At 58.2% G+C, this 17,371-nt stretch overlaps 3 protein-coding genes across 3 annotated transcripts; 1 reads left to right on the forward strand and 2 right to left on the reverse strand.

Annotated features, from left to right (window-relative positions):
* Nucleotides 1–1,818: 1,818 nt before the first annotated feature.
* Nucleotides 1,819–3,405, forward strand: B0T15DRAFT_536670 (uncharacterized protein). Its single transcript, XM_062869566.1, has one exon. The coding sequence runs from the start codon at nt 2,157–2,159 to the stop codon at nt 3,039–3,041; it is 885 nt and encodes a 294-aa protein (XP_062720274.1). The 5' UTR covers nt 1,819–2,156; the 3' UTR covers nt 3,042–3,405.
* A 425-nt stretch (nt 3,406–3,830) lies between these two features.
* On the reverse strand, nt 3,831–13,020 carry B0T15DRAFT_575927 (uncharacterized protein). The gene is made up of 9 exons (XM_062871006.1): nt 12,687–13,020; nt 11,071–12,591; nt 10,646–10,995; nt 10,473–10,587; nt 8,393–10,417; nt 8,033–8,320; nt 4,761–7,960; nt 4,381–4,642; nt 3,831–4,304 (listed from the first exon to the last, which is right to left on the reverse strand). Exons 1-9 carry the CDS (start codon nt 12,738–12,740, stop codon nt 4,284–4,286), a joined length of 7,836 nt encoding a protein of 2,611 aa, XP_062720275.1. The 5' UTR covers nt 12,741–13,020; the 3' UTR covers nt 3,831–4,283.
* Nucleotides 13,021–13,379: 359 nt separating this feature from the next.
* Nucleotides 13,380–17,338, reverse strand: B0T15DRAFT_436950 (XRN 5'-3). The gene is made up of 2 exons (XM_062865837.1): nt 16,621–17,338; nt 13,380–16,559 (listed from the first exon to the last, which is right to left on the reverse strand). Exons 1-2 carry the CDS (start codon nt 16,928–16,930, stop codon nt 13,792–13,794), a joined length of 3,078 nt encoding a protein of 1,025 aa, XP_062720276.1. The 5' UTR covers nt 16,931–17,338; the 3' UTR covers nt 13,380–13,791.
* Between the last annotated feature and the right edge of the window lie 33 nt (nt 17,339–17,371).

Raw genomic sequence — 17,371 nt, forward strand, 5'->3', positions numbered from 1 at the left:
CAACACCAGAGAGAAGTGCATCTCCGATGCAGGACTTTGGCTTCGCAATACTGGAACTTTCCTGCAAAGAACGAAAGAAATTTTGTTCCCATAGCTGCTTCTGTTGGAAGCCCGCGCTTTCTGGCCGGTGTTCAGAAATGCAGTACTCCGGTGACCCGGTCCAGCAGGTCATTGGCGGATAGATATGGCAGCCGCTTGCAATGTTCCCAAATACTGCCCGTCCATACTGCCGTAGGGTATAGTTAGACCGCAGTGGTCGGCCGCAGCTACGTTTGGGAAGAAGAGCCCTTGCTGAGCTGAGCCTGTCGATAACCACCTGACCTGCAAGCTACTACTACTGTGTACTGCGTGTATGGACCTCCGTGTCTAAGGTACCTCGTTGTTACGCACGCAGCTGTTCTGCCGTAAGCCTCGCCCAACGGTCGACTCCAGCGAGCTGGGACAGCTGGAGAAAGATCTGCAACAGATCCATCCCCCGCGTTGCGAAGGGCTGCCTCTTGCGTGCGATTGGCAGATTGATCGACAGAGTGGACCCCGTCCGATCTGCCGGTTGCACAGCCCATGGGCATCCATGGGCATGGGGTCTGTCTTAGGCAAGCTCCGTGATCAAACGGTTTTGTCACTGTTCGTCGTGGGTTCTGGTCAATCAATCATTCCCGCAAGCTCCAAACCCTTCTTGCCGCGTCCATTGAAAGCTCGAGTAGAGATTCGACAACAACGTTCTAGATTGTAATTAAGCGATGCCAACTATAGATATGTCAATGCGACGTGTGGATCTGGTGCGGCTATTGTATCCGTACTGTACCGGTCCACATGTAGCTTGTATTTGGGCCTTATTTCCGGAGCATACCTCAAGCTCTCCTCCATATTGGGTGAATAATAAACCGCTCGCGAGGCGATCGCATCCTAACCAAGTCCGTGCGACAGGCCAATGATCTCTCCTTAGGTGTGTGAACAAAAGTAGTTTGACCAAGCCACGCTGAGAATTACAAAGCAGGCCAAAGAGTCTACATTGGACTAATACTTACTATACCTTACTAAGGGCGTGCCAAAACCCGGGGATTCGAATCCGAGGCGGGAATAAGAAAAGTCATATCGCCGAGTCCGTGCACTCCCGTAGTACCATACCTACACTACAGCGCGACCAAGCGAAGAGGTCTGACCAACCTAATGCAAATGCTATGTCGCTCAAAGTCTCGTGAAAAGTACCTAAGAGCCTAACTGCTTAGGTGTCGGCAATGGTGGGAATGTTCTTTGTCAATTCGTAGAAGCAGTTGGAACACCCCGTTGTCGCTTGCCCGTCACATGTCCAACATGAGGGATGGGGAACGCTGACTCGCACGGACCATTATAGGTTCCCTCGATATGTAAGCATTCCGCAGTACGCGTCTGCCTACAACCAATTGGAACAGCACTTGCTGTTTAACGTCCATGTGATTATCACGGGACAAAAGACGATATAGCGCACCACGTCTCGTGACAGGTGCAGGGCGCTGTCCGATAATAGCTCCATGCTAGACTACCAGGTACATAGTAATAGCTCGAGCCTAGGCACATCGGCAAAGGAAGCCGAATACTTCTCGTGGGATTGCTGGGATAGGAACAAAGAGCAGACCGGCGAGAAACGGAGTCGAAGTTTCCGAGTCCGACTCTGTTTGACTCGCGGTGATCTTGATTGGCTCGGAGGTCACTCTCCCTCCAGTGCTAGGTACCTGGTACTAGTAACACACCCTCCCGCGTACGGTAGTGGCTGCCACACTATACAGTGCGCCCGTACAGTACATGCAACGCTCAGCGGACATGGACCGGGACCCTGCAAGTGCTGCCAATCAAGGCTTAGCGCAGGGTCTCAAGCGTCCAGCATGACGTAGTGAGGTGAATAAAGTGTGAAGAACACACCACTACTGTACGACGTCCACGGTCATTACCAGCTGTAAGCGTGGGCATCTGTTTAACACAGAATGAGTGGGGAATGGAGGATGCACTTGCGAGAGGTCCCTGCTGGGGTTGGTCCGGTGGCCTCGCCCTCTGCTATATAGCGGCCACCGGATCCTATCCTTACTCGCGAGTCTCGAACCCTCTTACATCAAACAACTTATAGAAAATACCTATCCTTTTGAGTAATCTTTTAATCCAACTATCAAAAATCGATCGCAATGGCTTACATCGCACCCACTCAGCACCATGACGGACAACTTTCACAGCTGGAGGAGTGGTCCCTACCGTCCCTTTCAGGCTGTGAGCCGGAGTGGTCCGAGCCTTCGTTGTTCGATGCTCATGTTTGGTACCATGAGCCTTCGGCATTATCAACACCGTCGACCTTGACTCTCTCGCCGCCGGACCAGTACCTGGACGCCAATCCGGCTTTCTCGCCGCCGGGCGAGTACCTGGACGTCACTCCGGCCCCCACCACGATTCCCGCCTTCCCGCCGCAAGGGCAGGCTGCGTATCAAGGCCCAACGTGGCAGCATGGCCCTTTCACACACGCAACACCGAACGCACTCTCCCAACAAGCTGCGTTCCAGTTCGGCAGCAACGTTCCTGTGGCGTCTGGCTCGGGGCTTACGCCTCTGACGCCCATGAGCCACAGGTCGCCGACGGGCTCGGTAGAGGCCACCAATCCCGGGCCCAGCACGGCCAACCTGTACACCTGCACGTACGGCGGATGCCCTCGCCGCTTCATGACCAAGCAGGATCTGCAGGTGCACAAAAAAACCGAGCATCAGCAGCACCACCGCTCCGGTGCCCGTGGCTCCAACGCCCGCGAGGCAGGCATGTCGCAAAGCGGCCCGCACGTGTGCTACGAAACGAACCCGGTCACGGGCGAGAATTGCCTAACGAGCTTCTCCCGACCCTACGATCTTACCCGGCACCAGCACACGGTACACGCGAGAAAAGAGAAGGCGACGTGCGAAATCTGCGGCAGGTGGTTCAGCCGCGGTGACGCCTTGAGCCGTCACCGTAAGCACCAACACACCGACAAGTACCCGGGGCTTGCCGAGAAGAACGCCAGAAGGCGCAAACGCGATGCCAACGGGTGATTGGAGCGTTGGAAGTACGGGTTCAGGAAAAAAGATTTGTATAACTTGTTTTCTCTTCGCTTCCTTTTTTTCCTTTGTCTTATCGGGCATCGCATTTCGGACCTGGCATTCTCGGCATGGCTCTTTAGATCAGCATTTTGGCTCAGCTTTCGAAAATCGGGCTGTTTGACTTTGAAATTATTGTTTCTACTAGAATGGGATTGGTGTTTCTACTAGCATGCATTGTCACTGGGGTGGGCCGGTTAGATCGGGGTTTGGAAATCTTTGGAGGCAGCCATGGGCGAGAACGGGGGACTCATACTGTACATACTTTAGCACACGACATGACATGGAGAGAGGGGGCATCAAAAAGGTTAGATCATTCCATGAACATGATGGCTGCGTGTTCTCTCCATCATTCGTACAGATTTGCCGACTGAGTGACGTTTCCATGATTCATCATTCCCAGATCTGGTTTTAGTGTACGGTATGCTACGTCTGAGCGTGTATTCAGGGTCTTCTCATGGCATCATATTCTGCAAGTCATTACTTTTGAATGACGCAGGAACGTGGCATAGCCGACGTCAGACCCTTATCGTCTGCATGCAGACCCGCATGCAGTTGAGAACTGGAGATGGAGCCACCTCACACAACAGCCAAACCCGAGCAAGAGATCTTGCACGGGCTTCCCCACTTTGGAGCGGTGGAAGACGTTTAGCTGAACCTACCACACCTTCCTAGTGTAGTGTACGAATTACAGGATGATGTCCCATTCGATGGGGCTTCATGGCTTGCTTAGGCCTTCCATGGCTTGGGATGGACTTGGCCGAAAGACATGATAGGTGCAAGCCGGAAGTTGAGTGCTCTGACGTAGGTCACATCAGGGTCTTAATGTGGGGCGACAGGGGGTTTAGCTTCTGTACAGTACGAAGCGTTCTCACCTAGTTCGCACTGTGACCCCGGATGAGTCAGGTCTACGCAGTAAGGATGGCCGGCAAGAGAAACAGTGAGGTAACTACCTTAGCCACGGTACGGTACCTATCACCGCCCAAGGCGCTGGCTCCCCGAAATGATGCAACCGCTTGCGACTAAACTCCATCGGTATCTCTCTACTCCGGAAGGAGAAAGGAAAACAGCTCATGGAAAAGAAGAAAAGTCGGATGCTCGAAAAGAGAACGAGGACCGTGAATGGCTAGAGTTGAAACCGCAAAGAAAAAAACAAATATCTGGTTCAGTGATGCAGTTCCCAGGCCCAAGGGGCTATTAACCGCTCAATATTGTAAGCTACAGAGCACGCAAGTTAGCCTACCACTTTTCTTCAAAGCCAAAAGTAGCCATGGTACCAGGTAGGAGAACTCACCTCAATCAGCTTCTCGGTCAGCGCAAAGCACGTCCGGTCCTGCTGCTCGGTGCTGGCCAGGTTGAACGAGCAGCTGCGCCAGAGCCCGGCAAAGCCCATGTCCTCGAGGAGGTCGTTCAGCGCCGCGGCCGAGTTCTCGTGCGCGCCCGAGAACTTGGAGTTGGACGTCAGCGTCTGCAGCAGCGTGTGCGCGGCCTCGAGCGTGGCCGAGGACTGGCAGTGCAGCAGGACGTCGTCGAGGATGGAGACGATTGGGGGGCATCTAGCCAACGACGTTAATAGTGACCCGGAGAAAGAAAAAAAAGAAAACTGAAAAAAAGGAAATAAAAAGAAAAAAAAATAATCCAAGATAATCGCGAAATAAAATGCTGAAGACGTACAGATGCAGAACAACCCCCGGCCGCGCCAAGGCGACCCGGTTGAGCCACTGCAGACTCCTGTTCTGGACCGCGTCGTCCAGATACTGAAAGTCGACGAGCTCAATCGCGGTGTTCAGCAGCAGGTCTTTGTCCTTGAACTGGGCCAGGTCCTGCTCTGCCCTGAGGACTCCGGGGTCCGACAGCGCCGCCGAGCTGATGTTGATGCCCGCCGCCCAGAGGTGCTCGCGCAGCTCGGCGGCCGAGGACGTGCGCGCCAGAATGAGCGCCATGTAGGGGGAGGACATGACGTAGTGAATGTCTCTCTCGGCGGCGGCGGCGGCTCCGTCGCCAGCATCCAGGTCGCCGCCATGTCTACCGAGGGTCGTCATCTCCAAGAATGTAGACAGGACCCTCAGCGCCGTGGATCTCGTGACGCTATCCGTCAGCCCCCGGACCAGACACGCGCAGGCGGCGTAGTGGAAGTTCTCGGCGTTGAAGTGGATGCCGTACGCCTCGTCGAGCGGCAGGGCCGCCTCGTCGAGCTGCTGGCGCCCCTGCAGCAGGTAGGGCACCATGTTGTCGGCGCCGCGCATGTCGCCCGTGGTGCTGATGTTGGTGAGGACGGCCTCGAGGAACAGCGCGGTGCAGTTGAACAGGTTCGGCGGGACCAGCCGCAGCAGCGACGTGGCCAGCCAGAAGAGCTGCACGCCGTAGCGGGACGCCGAGGGCAGCTTGGCCATCATCTTGGACAGCGAGGTCACGATGGCGACCAGCATGTCGCTGTTGCTGTCCTCGCCGAAGCGGCCCACGCTGTTGCGGAGCGCCACGAGGACCTGGTACAGCAGGTCGTCGTCGACTTCCTCGCGCGCGAGGCAGCCCATGACGGTGAAGGCGCGCGGCTGGATGGCCGGGTTGTTCTGGAAGGCCGTGCTCGCGACGAGGCTCATCCACCGCGCCCGCCAGGCGTTGGCGACGTCGACGGAAGGCGCGGCGACGGCGCACGTGTCGAAGAGCATCGCGGCGAGGTTCTCCGTCGCAGCCAGTGTCGGCCCGGCCTCCTGGTTCGTCGATATCGACGCGCCATCGCGCATGAAGGTCACCGAGTTCACGAAGATGTCGCTCTTTGGATCCGACAGCGTCTCCAGCGTGGCCCGGAGCTTGTTGAGCCGGTTCTCGTCCAGGGAAAACGAGGTGCAGGCCGAGTGGATCGTGTTGATCAGCAGCCGGTGGACCACGACCCGGACGTCCGGCATGCCCGTGTTGGCGAGCATCGTGACGATGTGGAAGATCTCGGGCAGGTACAGCTGCGCCTGCACGCCGCTGTCGAAGGACAGCGCGAGGCAGAATTGCAGCAGCACGCAGATCTCGTTCCACACCGCGTTGTCCGGCAGATACTTGGTCGGCCGCAGCGAGGACCGGTTGAGCGCCTTCCGCAGGCGCGACATGACTTTCCCCCTCAGCGTGACGGTGCCGATGGCGCTGGCGATCGACGTCAGCGTCTCGGTCTGGTCGTCGTCGAAGCCCAGGCTCAGCGCCGCCTTGATGATCTCGTCCAGGAGTATGTCCAGCAGCACCTCGTCCTGGTAGATGACGGGCCAGACCGACTGCTCGAGCGCAAACGTCAGCGTCGGGTCCGAGAGCGCGACATCGATCAGCTTCCGGAACAGGGCGGCGGTCTTCTCCCTCGCCTTGTCGCTCTCGGGCTCGCTTGCCAGCAGCGACGTGCGCAGCCCGGGGATCCAGGGCGCCATGTACGCCAGGCTCAGCGGCTTCTGCTCGTCCAGGAAGCTGTCCCACCCGACGAAGAACTCGTTCAGGAAATCCGCCGTCAGCTGCGGCTCCGTCTCGGCAAGGCTCCGGCTGATCTTGATGATGAACTGCGACGGGTCCAGCGGCACCGAGAGGTCCCTCGCACTCATGAGCTGGGACGCCGCCGTGAACTTGAAGGCCTTGCACAACGCGCCCAGCAGGTTGTACGACGACAGCCTCAGGACCGGATCCGGCGTGGCCAGGTTGGTCAGGGCCAGGTTCAGCAGCGTCCCCGGCACGTCCTGCGGCCGGATCAGCCGCTCAAACGACTTGGCCGCCCTGGTGTCCTTGGCATACTTCGCCTTCGCCGCGCGGATGGCCTGGAGGACGTCCGTCTTCTTCGGACTGGTGAAGTACATGACGATCTTGCCGTTGTCGGCCCGGATGCCGAACGCGGAGTCGTCTTCGGTCTGGATTGACGTGGGCGCCTCATCCACGTCGCCGAGGCGGAAGATGTCGTTGACGGTGGTGCTGAGCCGGAAGCCGGGCACCTCCTGCTTCTTGGTGGTGGTGATCTGTACGAACTGGCTGCCGACCTTGATCACGACGTCGATCTTGCCCTTGGACTTGGACAGCCGCGTGATCGGCTGGAAGACATAGCGCGTGTCCGTCACCACGCTGATGGTCTCCTTGGGGAGATGCAGCTGGCTGAGATGGAAGTGCGTCTGCAGGTCCTGCAGGCTCCCGATGAGATGGTACTCGACATTCGCCGGGCTGAAGACGCTGGCTTCGCTCTTGGACGCCAGTCGAAGCACGCGCCGGAAGCACTTCTTGCACGTGCTGTTCATGTTGTAGACGTAGATCCGCGAGAGCTGCTGGGACAGCTCCTTGGGCGTCAGCAGCTCCAGCTTCTGGAACAGCTCGTCCTTGGGCTCGTTCTGTCCATTGTAGCAGGTGGCGTCGATGAGGAGGCCGAAGGGGCGGTGCCACAGCCGGCTGGCGATCCTGAAGTAGCAGTACAGCAGGGTGTCGTAGTCAATCGATTCGCCGTCAATGTTGCGCAGGATGATGCAGATGATGGACAGCCCGTCCTTGCTCTCGCCGCCGTCGTACACGGCGCGGGACGTGAGGAACGACTCGGTGCTGCGGAAGGCGTTGCGGAGCATGAACTCCTGGAAGCGCGAGTAGGCCGGTGGGCTATTTGCCGAGATCTGCGGCCGATTCCACGTCACTGCCAGCGGCGGCGGGCCGAGATTCATGATGAGGTGTCTCAGGGGCTCCAGCACGGGCGACCGGCTCCGGGCAGAATCGGCTGGCGACCGCACGAAGTCTCTCCTCTCCCTGGACGCCAGCCGCTGGCGGACGTGATCCCAATGCTCGTACAGGAATCTGTGGAGCGCCACGCAAGACCCGAAGTCAAATGACTCGGGGTTGACGACAGCCGCATCGTCCAGCGCTGGTGGCGGCGGGATCTGCGTGTCTTGTTAGCCAGACGGAAAAGCATGTCCCGTCAAAGAACCAACCAAAGCACTCAGCGAACTCACCGAAATCTCACGCAGGTATGTCGTGATCTTGTAGATATTATCTGTCAAGAACTTCATAAGGGGTAGCATGTACGGCTCCTTGACGCCGAATAGCACGTTATTCGCCAGATTCTGAACGACCTTGGCGATGAGCAGCAGTCCACGACGCATCTCCTTGGACGGCGGCTTGGATACCAAGCCCTCGACTTCCGGAGCGACAATCGCAGGACAGAAGAAGCGAAGGAAGATGAACGCCCCGACGGCCGTGTACTTGGACTCCGGGAACTTCTCCACGACCGCGTCCGAGATCTGCAGCTGTCAGCTCAGTTCCGAACTTTGGCGCGAGATGGGAAATGTGGGAGTGGTTGGGTCAAGACGTACGATACTGCAAATCCTGCGGAACGAGACTGGGACCTGCGGTGCCGAGTAGCAGATCTGGTCGATAAAGACTTTCGCAACGATCTGCAGATGCTCGGCGTTGGTCTGCAACTCTTCAACCGAGCTGACCCTCGCGGGATCCAGTTCCAGACTCAGGTCCTTGGAGGTCGCCATGAGCCGCTCCACCACGTTCTGGAGCGTGTCCCTGAGGTAGCCGCCTCCTTTCCATTTGGCGTAGATGGACAACATCTTGGTGGGGACGCACGACCGTCGGAGCAGTTCCGCCTCGTTTTCCGTCTCCTCAACCTCCTGCTTGATCAAAGCCTCAAACAGCGCGAAGCTCAGCCCCCGGGCCTCGAAGATGTTCAGCAGCGAGATGGACAACTCGTCGACCTCGTGGCTGGGACACACAGCGCTCATGGCCGTCGCCAAGCCCGGATCGCTGATCAGCAGCTCCAGCAACTCATCGTACTTCTCGCTGACTGCCGCATCGCTGAGGTTATTGAACTCTGTCCCCTGCACCAGGATGTTATACAACACCCTGACGAAGGCGGTCCTGATGTCCGGGTTCTCGTGGTACCCGATGCTCAGCGAGTGCTTGAGCCCCACGTCGATGTTGGCGCTGAGGAGATTGGACAGGATCGTGATGGCCAGGTCCGACGTCGAGGCCTCCGAGACGACCGCGCTGGCGCTCGCGCCGAAATGCTGCTGGCCGTAGTAGCCGTGCTGCTGGTCGCCTATCCGGCCCAGGTCTGGCCCGCCGGACTCCATGTTCAGCAGCGACAGGAAGCGGTTGAAGTACTGGTGGAACATCTGCGACTTGAGCTCGCTCGTCCCGGCATCTGTCTGCCCGTCGCTGGGCTGCAGCGGCAGTCGGAACGTGATGGTGGCGAGGGCGCGCAGGCAGGCCTTGTCCAGGTCGCGCTGGACGCGCGACATCTCGTCCCGTCCGCCGCTCGTATGGGACCCATTGTCGCCGCGCGGGGAACGCGGCCGGGCAATCCAGCCGAAGACGTGCTCGAGCACCTGGTTGCGGATGCGCACGTCGTCCCGCAGGTTGAGCTGCTCCTTGCGCTTGCTGACTGCCTCGGTCAGCTGGCAGATCTTGATCTTGACCCGGAGACTGCTCGGCGTGTCGGAGATGCCGCTGAGGAACCTGGCGAAATTGAGACACAGCGCGCCCAGATGGAGACTGGATGCTGCGCCGTGGTCGGAAGGCGTGTCTAGCCGCTCGACGAGAGCCTTGAGGAGGGAGGCCGACTGCTCGGCGAAGACGATCTCGCTGTCTTGGCCTTTGATGCTCGGCTCGAGGGCGCCGGTGAAGAGCACGTCGAGCTCTGCCTCCAGTGCCTTGAACAAGGGCTGAAAGAGCGACGGGGGCACCTCGCTGGAGAGGACCTCTCTCATCGTCTCCCGGATCCGGACGTTCGCGCAGGCAAGCAGCTGGATGCTCAGCCGGAGATAGCGGGTCAGGAGTGCTTCCTCGTGGCTACCCGACGACAGGCGATCGATCCATCTCAGCCCGCTGAGAGCGGGCTCCTCGAGGTTGACAGCCTGTTCCGCCGTGCAGATGCCGCCCAGCGAGGCCAGGAATCCGGAATAGTTCCGCCACTCGGCCACCATCCTCTCCGTGATGGCGTCGCCGTTCGCCTGCGAGATATCCTTGGAAAGGTGCAGCCACCGGTCAAAGACAAGCTCCCACGCATCGAGAATGCCGGTGCTGGGATACGCCATCCGCCTCAAGAGACCTCGGTTTCTCTTCTGGAACGCAACGATCCCGGTGAACCTGAAGTCCCGCGACGAGATTTCGCCGTAGATGTCGCCGTTGCGGAGCAGAGTGAGGGACGACTTCGCCGTCACGGGAGCAGTGTCGATGAGGCGGCATTCGTCGAGGAAGGTCCCAATGCAGGACGTCACCATCTGGCAGGCCTCCATGTCGGCCGAGCAGAGCGACACCAGAAGGAGCGTCTCCAGCTTGCTGGATGCTGCAGTCCGCTCGGGAATGTCCTCCGTGATCTGGCCGAGTTCCTGTTCATTGTCAACGCGAGCCCCTTCGGGAAAGCTCAGGGGCCAAGTTACGCACTGGTATCGACGTCAGGAGGAGCAACCTGGACTCGAGATATCCGTTGATAGACCTGAGACCCTCAGCGGTACAGGGCAGTCTCGCCCTGTCGCATATCGATATCAAAATGAGCGACCTGTTTTTGTTAGCCCTCCTGACTTCCCGCGATCAATGGCCCTTTCGAAAGAACATACGTCAGCCGCCAGAACTTAGTCTTGAATGCCTTGGACCCCAGGCCCTTGGATGCCCTCAGCGTCGAGAGGACCTGTTCCTTCGCGAAGAGGCGCTTGACCACGCCGGTCGCCAGCCGCCTGACGGACTCGTCGGCGGCAATGATGCACGAGATGAGTGCCTGCAGATTCTCCTCGTAGAAGTTGTCTCGCTCAGTCCTGTCCATGGGCGGGCCCTCGAAGAGGGTCATGGGCGAGGCGTCAAGGAAGTTGAGGATGTTGCACACCATGCTGATGGAGGGGCCGCTCTCCACCACTTTCTTCTGCACGGCGTGCTCGTCGACGTATCCCTCGGCCAGGAGCTCGGAGAACGTCTTTTCCAGGGCGGTCAGTGACTGCAAGGCCGCGCGGACAGACGGAAAGGGGGTTTGGGGGTTGGTTCTACATACTTGTAACTGCGCCTGGATGAAGGCGCTTGTGGCAGTGAAGAGGGGCTGATACTTCTGGCTGTTTGCCAGCCGCGCAAAGTGGGCACATGCCTGGATGACGGCAATCTTGAAGCTGTGCGGAGCAGAGGACGAGAGGCAAGACACGGCAAGCGACTCGACAGCGTGTTCAAAGTTGAGGTGCGACGCCGAGACAAAGGCGGCCGTCATGATGTCTTGCTCGTACAGCACGCCGTCTGCGCCCGGCGGGAACCGCCTGAAGACGGCATCCCGCACCTCATCCTGGACATCCATGGCATAGCTCATCAGCGCCGAGTCGCTCTCTCCTTCAAAATGCCTGGCCACCCGGAGCAGCAGCACGAGGCAATACGCAGCCTGCTCGTTGCGGTTTCTAAGCGCCTTCCGCAGACCGTCCAGAAACTGCACCTTCTTGACCATGCCCGAGCCTTTCGACTCGCGCAGGTTGCTGGCCACCTCGAACACGTCCGGTTGCAGGAACAGGAGCGCCATCTGCATCGGAAACAGCAGGGCCTTGCGCTGGCCGTTATTTCCAATCGTGAGCGCCATATCAAACAGAGTATCGGGCGCATTCTCGCGGCGCCTGGGGCTGTGGTCCGAGTGCAGGCGGACGAACTCGGCCGGATGGCGGTCAAGCCAGCGGGTGATCAACTGCGGCACAACGACGGCGATGGTGTTCTGGATGGACTTGCGGAAGTGCAGGAAGCTGGAGCAGAACTCCTGGATGACGAGACTCAGCTTCTGACTGTCGGCCCACAAATAGGAGACGGTGCGCATCATGACGAGCGCCGCGCGTTCTTCCTCGGCTGCAGCCGCGGTGCTGATGGGGTTGCCCTTCGCCGGCAAGTCGCTACGGGCCGCGTACGTGACATTGCGGAAGTACTCGAAAGCGCTGGACCAGCTCGACGCCGTCACATATTCGGTTATCAGCTTAACATGCGCCTCGATTGCGCTGGCATGTGTTTGGAGGAGACTCCTCGTCTCCGGCGGCTCGCTGGACGAGCTGGAGAGAGGTGTGCGCGAGGGCTCCTCGGGGGGAGGGGTTAGTATGCGCTCGGTGGACGAGTCGTCGAGTATTGCTCTGGCTGGGAGCGTGTAGCCATCCGGGATGGGCTCGAACAGCACCTTGACCACCTCGAAGATGCGAGTGAGCTGCACATCGCTGAGGCCCTCGGGCGGGTAGAAGGCGGCTCGCTGCGCGGGGGACAGAGGCGCTTCGGGCACGGGAAGAGAACTCAACCTGTCGTCGGAGCCTTTCAGGCGGTACCAACTGCTGGCGCAGCAGTCGGCAATGAGCTCGAGGACGTAGAGCTCTGAGAGGAGGACATGTGGCGGGTGGGACAAGACGGTTTTGTGCGGCCGGGCAAGATCCTCGAGCAGCGATAGAAGCGCGTCGAGGACGATACTGAACGAGCAGGCGCTGATCTTCACGAGAGTGGCGCGCGTAATGGAGACAATGTCGTCTTGGGAGAGGTCCTGGGTCGGCGTGCCGGTGCGGTGGGGGAGCTGTTGGGGGGGCGAAAGCAGGTAAGCAGATCGTCAGCATGCCGACAGGGGCGGGGCCAATTGGCCCTGGAGAGCTTCAGTAATAAAGCACGCACTCTCGTAGTGAGCCTGTCCACCAGGCATTGCACCAAGTCCGCATCGCCGTTCATTGTGCGTTGACGAGGACAGGGCTCGGCCGGCGCCTTCTCATGATTAGATCCCGCGAGTATTTTTTTTCGGATTTAGTTTCCTATGGGATAGGTCGACGGCGTCTGGACCGCACGGCGGACCCTCGTCGGCGGGGGATATGTGTAGATGTTGGGACGGCAGCGTGGGTGCAGTTGCACGCACGGAAAGCCGGTCCTGCGGCAGCCGCGCAAGGTGAGAGATGTTGGCGATGAGACGAAAAGGGTTCGGGGATTGGGCGTGGAGGTTTTTGCTACACAACCGGACACACTCTGCCGGATTGCGGATTGCGGCAAGCCAAGGCGGGGGAGCGCGGGGATGCCTGCAACTCCCAAGCTCAGCCAAGCTGGAGCTCTGGACAGCTCCACCGCTCATCTCAGGGGTCACGATTTCTACATCTAGGAACAGGACTCGGACGTACCTACCTACCTGGTATGTACATCAGGTAAGTTACCGAGTCTTAGGGCACCTATACTCGGCCACTCCGTGCAATATAGGTACCTTATGTACTTTAAGGTCTCACCGGCACTGAGGATACCTAAGGTACCTTAGGTATAAATAGATGTATTTGTACAGTTGTCATAAAAAATTAAAAAATAAAATAAAAAACCGACCTTGGGTTCCCCGTCCCATATCGTCTACCCCAACTTGGGTTTGTGGGCTGCATCGAGGAGTACTGCACAGTAAGAGAAACGCCACAATGTGACCCTCTCCAATAGTGCTACCGTGTTCCTATGCAACGGGATGCCGCCTGCTGGACCTGCCAGTGCTTGACGGCGACGGCCTGACTTTGGTAGGTAAGGTACGGCATCTACAACAATACATAGTAGGTACCTGGTAGGTATGCCAGTCCAGTTCGCTCGCTCGAGGCGTCGAGTAATCCCCACTACAATGTAGTCCATGGGTACATACAAAACGCAAAACCATTCTCTTGACATAGTATCAGATCAAAGGACCAACACAAACTGATTCGACAAGGTTATACACAACTTAAAAGCAAAGCAGAAGCAATCCTAACCACTTTTCCAACCCCGACTACCGATACCCCCGTGAGTCGCGATAACCCCTGTCCCGGTTATCGTATCTATTATCGTAGCGCCGATCTTGACCCGGCGGCGGAGGCGGACGATACGAATTCGACTGAGGCGGTCCGGATGCAGGCACATACCGTCGATCACCGCCATAGCCTTGACCATATCCATGATCGCCGTACCCCTGGCCGTAGCCGCCGCCGGAGAAATGAGCCGGCGGCGGCGGCGGCGGAACCCCCATGCCAAACCCGGGATAGCCGGGCGGCGGTGGTTGCCATGACGGCGGAGGGGCGTAGTGCTGTTGACCGCCATACCCGTTACCATACCCGTTACCATATCCGTTGCCGTAGCCCCCACCATAACCTCGATCCTGCTGCTGGTATCCCGGGGCACCGCGTCCCCCTCGCCCTTGAGGAGGGCCGCCTGCGTAGTTGATTCTGCCTCCCTGCCGCCCACCACCATTGTTCAGGGGCACACCTCCGTAGCTTCTCCCAGACCTTTGCCCCTTACTCCTGAGGTCTTCGATGTCGCTTCTGGTTAGAGCAGGTGTGGGCAGCTTCGCGCCACGAAGGAGCATCGACTTATGGGTGTGGGAACTGCTCGGCATGTAGTAGTGCACGCTAAGAGAACGGTCGTAGTCGACGTCCGGCATGGTGTTCCTCTCCAGCGGGTAGACGAGCGAGCCGTGCGGGACGTAGCCCTCAATCTTCTCGACCTTACCGCTGAGACCACCGCTCCGCTTGGGATTCAGCTTGAACATGGGGTTGCCTTGTTTTTTGGAGTAGAACTGCGCCGTGATATCCTCATAGAGACCCGGATGAGCATCGGAAATAATAAGCACGTCTTTGCCCGGGGTGTTGCGGGCTTGGTCTTCGGGGCTCAAAAGGTGCGACTTTGTTTCCATGGCGGCCAGCAGTCGGGGCATTTCGATGAAGGGCAGAAGGGCCACACCCTGCCATGACATTTTCTTACCGTTCAGATCGATCTCGAACTCCTCCGGGTAAAAGTCGACAATGGGACTGTCCTCTTTGGTCATCAACTCATGGAATACTTCCGGAATGGCATGGCGGGAGGCCGCCGGAAGCACGCTCATGAGCTGCTCGAACGGACGGGATATCCTGCCCTTCTCGAAGTTGATCTTCATCTTGCCCAGATCAACAAAGTCGGCCGCAAAGGGAGCGTAGTGGTAAGGATAGAACCATTCCCACGAGGGGCAGCCCTGAAAGTAGTACATCAGCACCCAGGCCAGACCCTCGACATACGCCCGCGCAACTTTGTGCCGGAAGGCAATGTCCTTGGGATCCACCTTGAACTTTTGCTCATAGTACCGGTCGGCGTAACCCTCTTCCCAGAGCCTAACCGTGTCGACGGGGCCCTCATCGGCCGAGGCAACGGGCGTCTCGGGATCGGAGGGAGCCTCTGCGGTACTGTCAGCGTCGTCCGCTATGAGTTCCGCCTTGCGTTTGCCCAAGGCCGAAGGCGGAGACTTGGTTGACCCGTCTTCCTCCTTCTTGGACTCGTCGCCATCAGCTTTTTCTTGGACTTGCGACATCAGGCCCTGTATCTGGCTCTTGAGCACACTGGCGGCGCTCTTGTTGGCCGCATTGGCCTGATCAACCGCGCGGCGGTTCACGACCATATCGTGAGTGATCAGAGACACCGGCTTAGGGATGCTGGTAACCGGAAACAGGTTCATCCCCGGCGGCGGCCCATTGGCTTCCGGTGGCCCTCTGCGTTTCCTGCCGTTGAGCGGCGAGTCTTGGGCGCCCCCTCTGCCATTACCTTGCTGATTGTTGAGCTTGCGCCTTTTGAAGCTAGCCTCTCGCCGGTCTTCCGTCTCCTTCCTCCTCCGGAAGATGGCATCCTCTTGTTTCGCGAGGCCACTCAGAATATACTGCGCGCGGTCGAGATCCACATGCCCGTCCTTTGTCACATATCCACCCATGACAGGGAGATTGTCTTTCCAAATGGCCGTGAGGGTATCGATACCGTTCTCCCGAATCTCGAGGGCAGGCAAGTGAGGCAGAAAATCATTTCCGACAAAGAAGCACATGAAGACCCAATCGTCGATGGCGCGTTCAAGGTCGAAGCGGAAGGGAAGATTGGGGACATTCAGCTCAACGGCAAGATACTCACGCAGGATCGAGACATGAAGCCAGATGAAGGGCTTCAGGGTAACAACCTTGTCCTTCTCGTCAAACTCGCCGTTCTTCTCCTTTGCCTCACCTTTGCACTCCCTCTCGTTGTGGCCATTTTGGCCGCAGAGTTTGCACATCCTGGCTTTGCCATCCTGAAAGAAGACATCCTCGCGGAGGACACGGAAATGGGGTTCGTGGGTGGCAAGACCAAGCATGATAAGGTCTGCGTCCAGACCGTAGATCACGTGGCGGGTGTTAGGGTCGTGCTCAGGAGAGTTGCGCTGCGAGCGGACGAATTCCATGATCTTGTGCTCGCCTTCACCGGGGACTGTGGCGTCCGAGATGATGACCTTCAGCTCCGCCCACGCGGGATCTGTATTGAGCTTGTAAGAGCACCAGTATCGCAGGCTTGCTGCAAGGATGTCCATGAACGGGGTGCCTGGCGTGATCGAGTTGGAATCAAACGCCTTCTTGACGACAGTCTCGACCGGCTCCTCCTTCTGAGTACTCCCTTTTTCTTTCCTGAGCATCTTAAGTAGCTGCTGCTTGTCCTCCTCCTTTTCCTTGGCGTCCTGGGCAGCGCGAAATCGACGGGAGCGCTGCTGGTTCATCTTGGCCCGAGGCGCAACACCATCTGTCATAAGGTTAGCTTCTGGGTGGTCATCAAGCACGTACTAACGGAGGGTGATACGTACCAACAGCAATCATGAGCAGCTTCCTGGGGCGGACCATATTAACGACGCGATCTGTGTATTTGAAGATTTCAAGCATCATCTCCTCCTCGTCCTGGGGTGCTGGCTTGTCCTCGGGGTGGGAGCACGGATGAACGATGCCGTTCATGTCCAAGTATAGGTTGTCGAACTCCTCGCCATTGGGGTTGGGCTGTGTCGTGTCGACCGGGACGACAGTGCCATCTTCCAGAACGGTCGGCTTGTCCTCCATGACGGGAGATATGATTTTGGGATATTTGGTGGAGAGCCACCGGAAGGCAGCCGGAATACCCATGGTGAGCGATCCTCGGAAGTATCAGCAGGCCAAAAAATCGGCAGAGCGGTGGGCGCGCGCGACTAGCCAGGGACTGGTATTGCAGAACGAAGACTTCGATACGGATTCGTGATGGGAGGCGACACTACGCTTGTGCACATGAGTTTTATTCAGAGAAACGTGGTCGAGGTAAGGAGAATTGTGTCGCAGAGAAGATGTCCAAGTCGCATCGACGCGGAAGTGTGAAAACAGCCAAACAAAGGCGAACCGGATCGTTTCTTCTGCCTCTTGTGAGTCGCAGGGGACGATATTCCGAACTTTTGTTCCGGATTCCAAAATGACTGGAATGCGGTCACTGCTAGAAAGACCGGAATGCCAGGAAAGCGACGTGCGGTGATGAGTTTCCAGTGGCGGGAACAGAAGAGAGAGGTTTCGCAAGGCGCTCGACTAAAATCCCGTTTC

Source organism: Chaetomium strumarium (genome assembly GCF_033439665.1).
Source record: "Chaetomium strumarium strain CBS 333.67 chromosome Unknown B0T15scaffold_5, whole genome shotgun sequence".
Lineage (NCBI taxonomy): Eukaryota > Fungi > Ascomycota > Sordariomycetes > Sordariales > Chaetomiaceae > Chaetomium > Chaetomium strumarium.

Coding starts and splice junctions, on each gene's coding strand:
- B0T15DRAFT_436950 (XM_062865837.1), bottom strand. CDS start 16,930: ATGGGTATTCCGGCTGCCTTCCGGTGGCTCTCCACCAAATATCCCAAA. Junction 16,560..16,620: donor GCTGCTCATGATTGCTGTTG/GTACGTATCACC, acceptor ACCTTATGACAG/ATGGTGTTGCGCCTCGGGCC.
- B0T15DRAFT_536670 (XM_062869566.1), top strand. CDS start 2,157: ATGGCTTACATCGCACCCACTCAGCACCATGACGGACAACTTTCACAG.
- B0T15DRAFT_575927 (XM_062871006.1), bottom strand. CDS start 12,740: ATGAACGGCGATGCGGACTTGGTGCAATGCCTGGTGGACAGGCTCACT. Junction 10,418..10,472: donor TCCTCCTGACGTCGATACCA/GTGCGTAACTTG, acceptor GACAATGAACAG/GAACTCGGCCAGATCACGGA. Junction 7,961..8,032: donor CATACCTGCGTGAGATTTCG/GTGAGTTCGCTG, acceptor CAAGACACGCAG/ATCCCGCCGCCACCAGCGCT.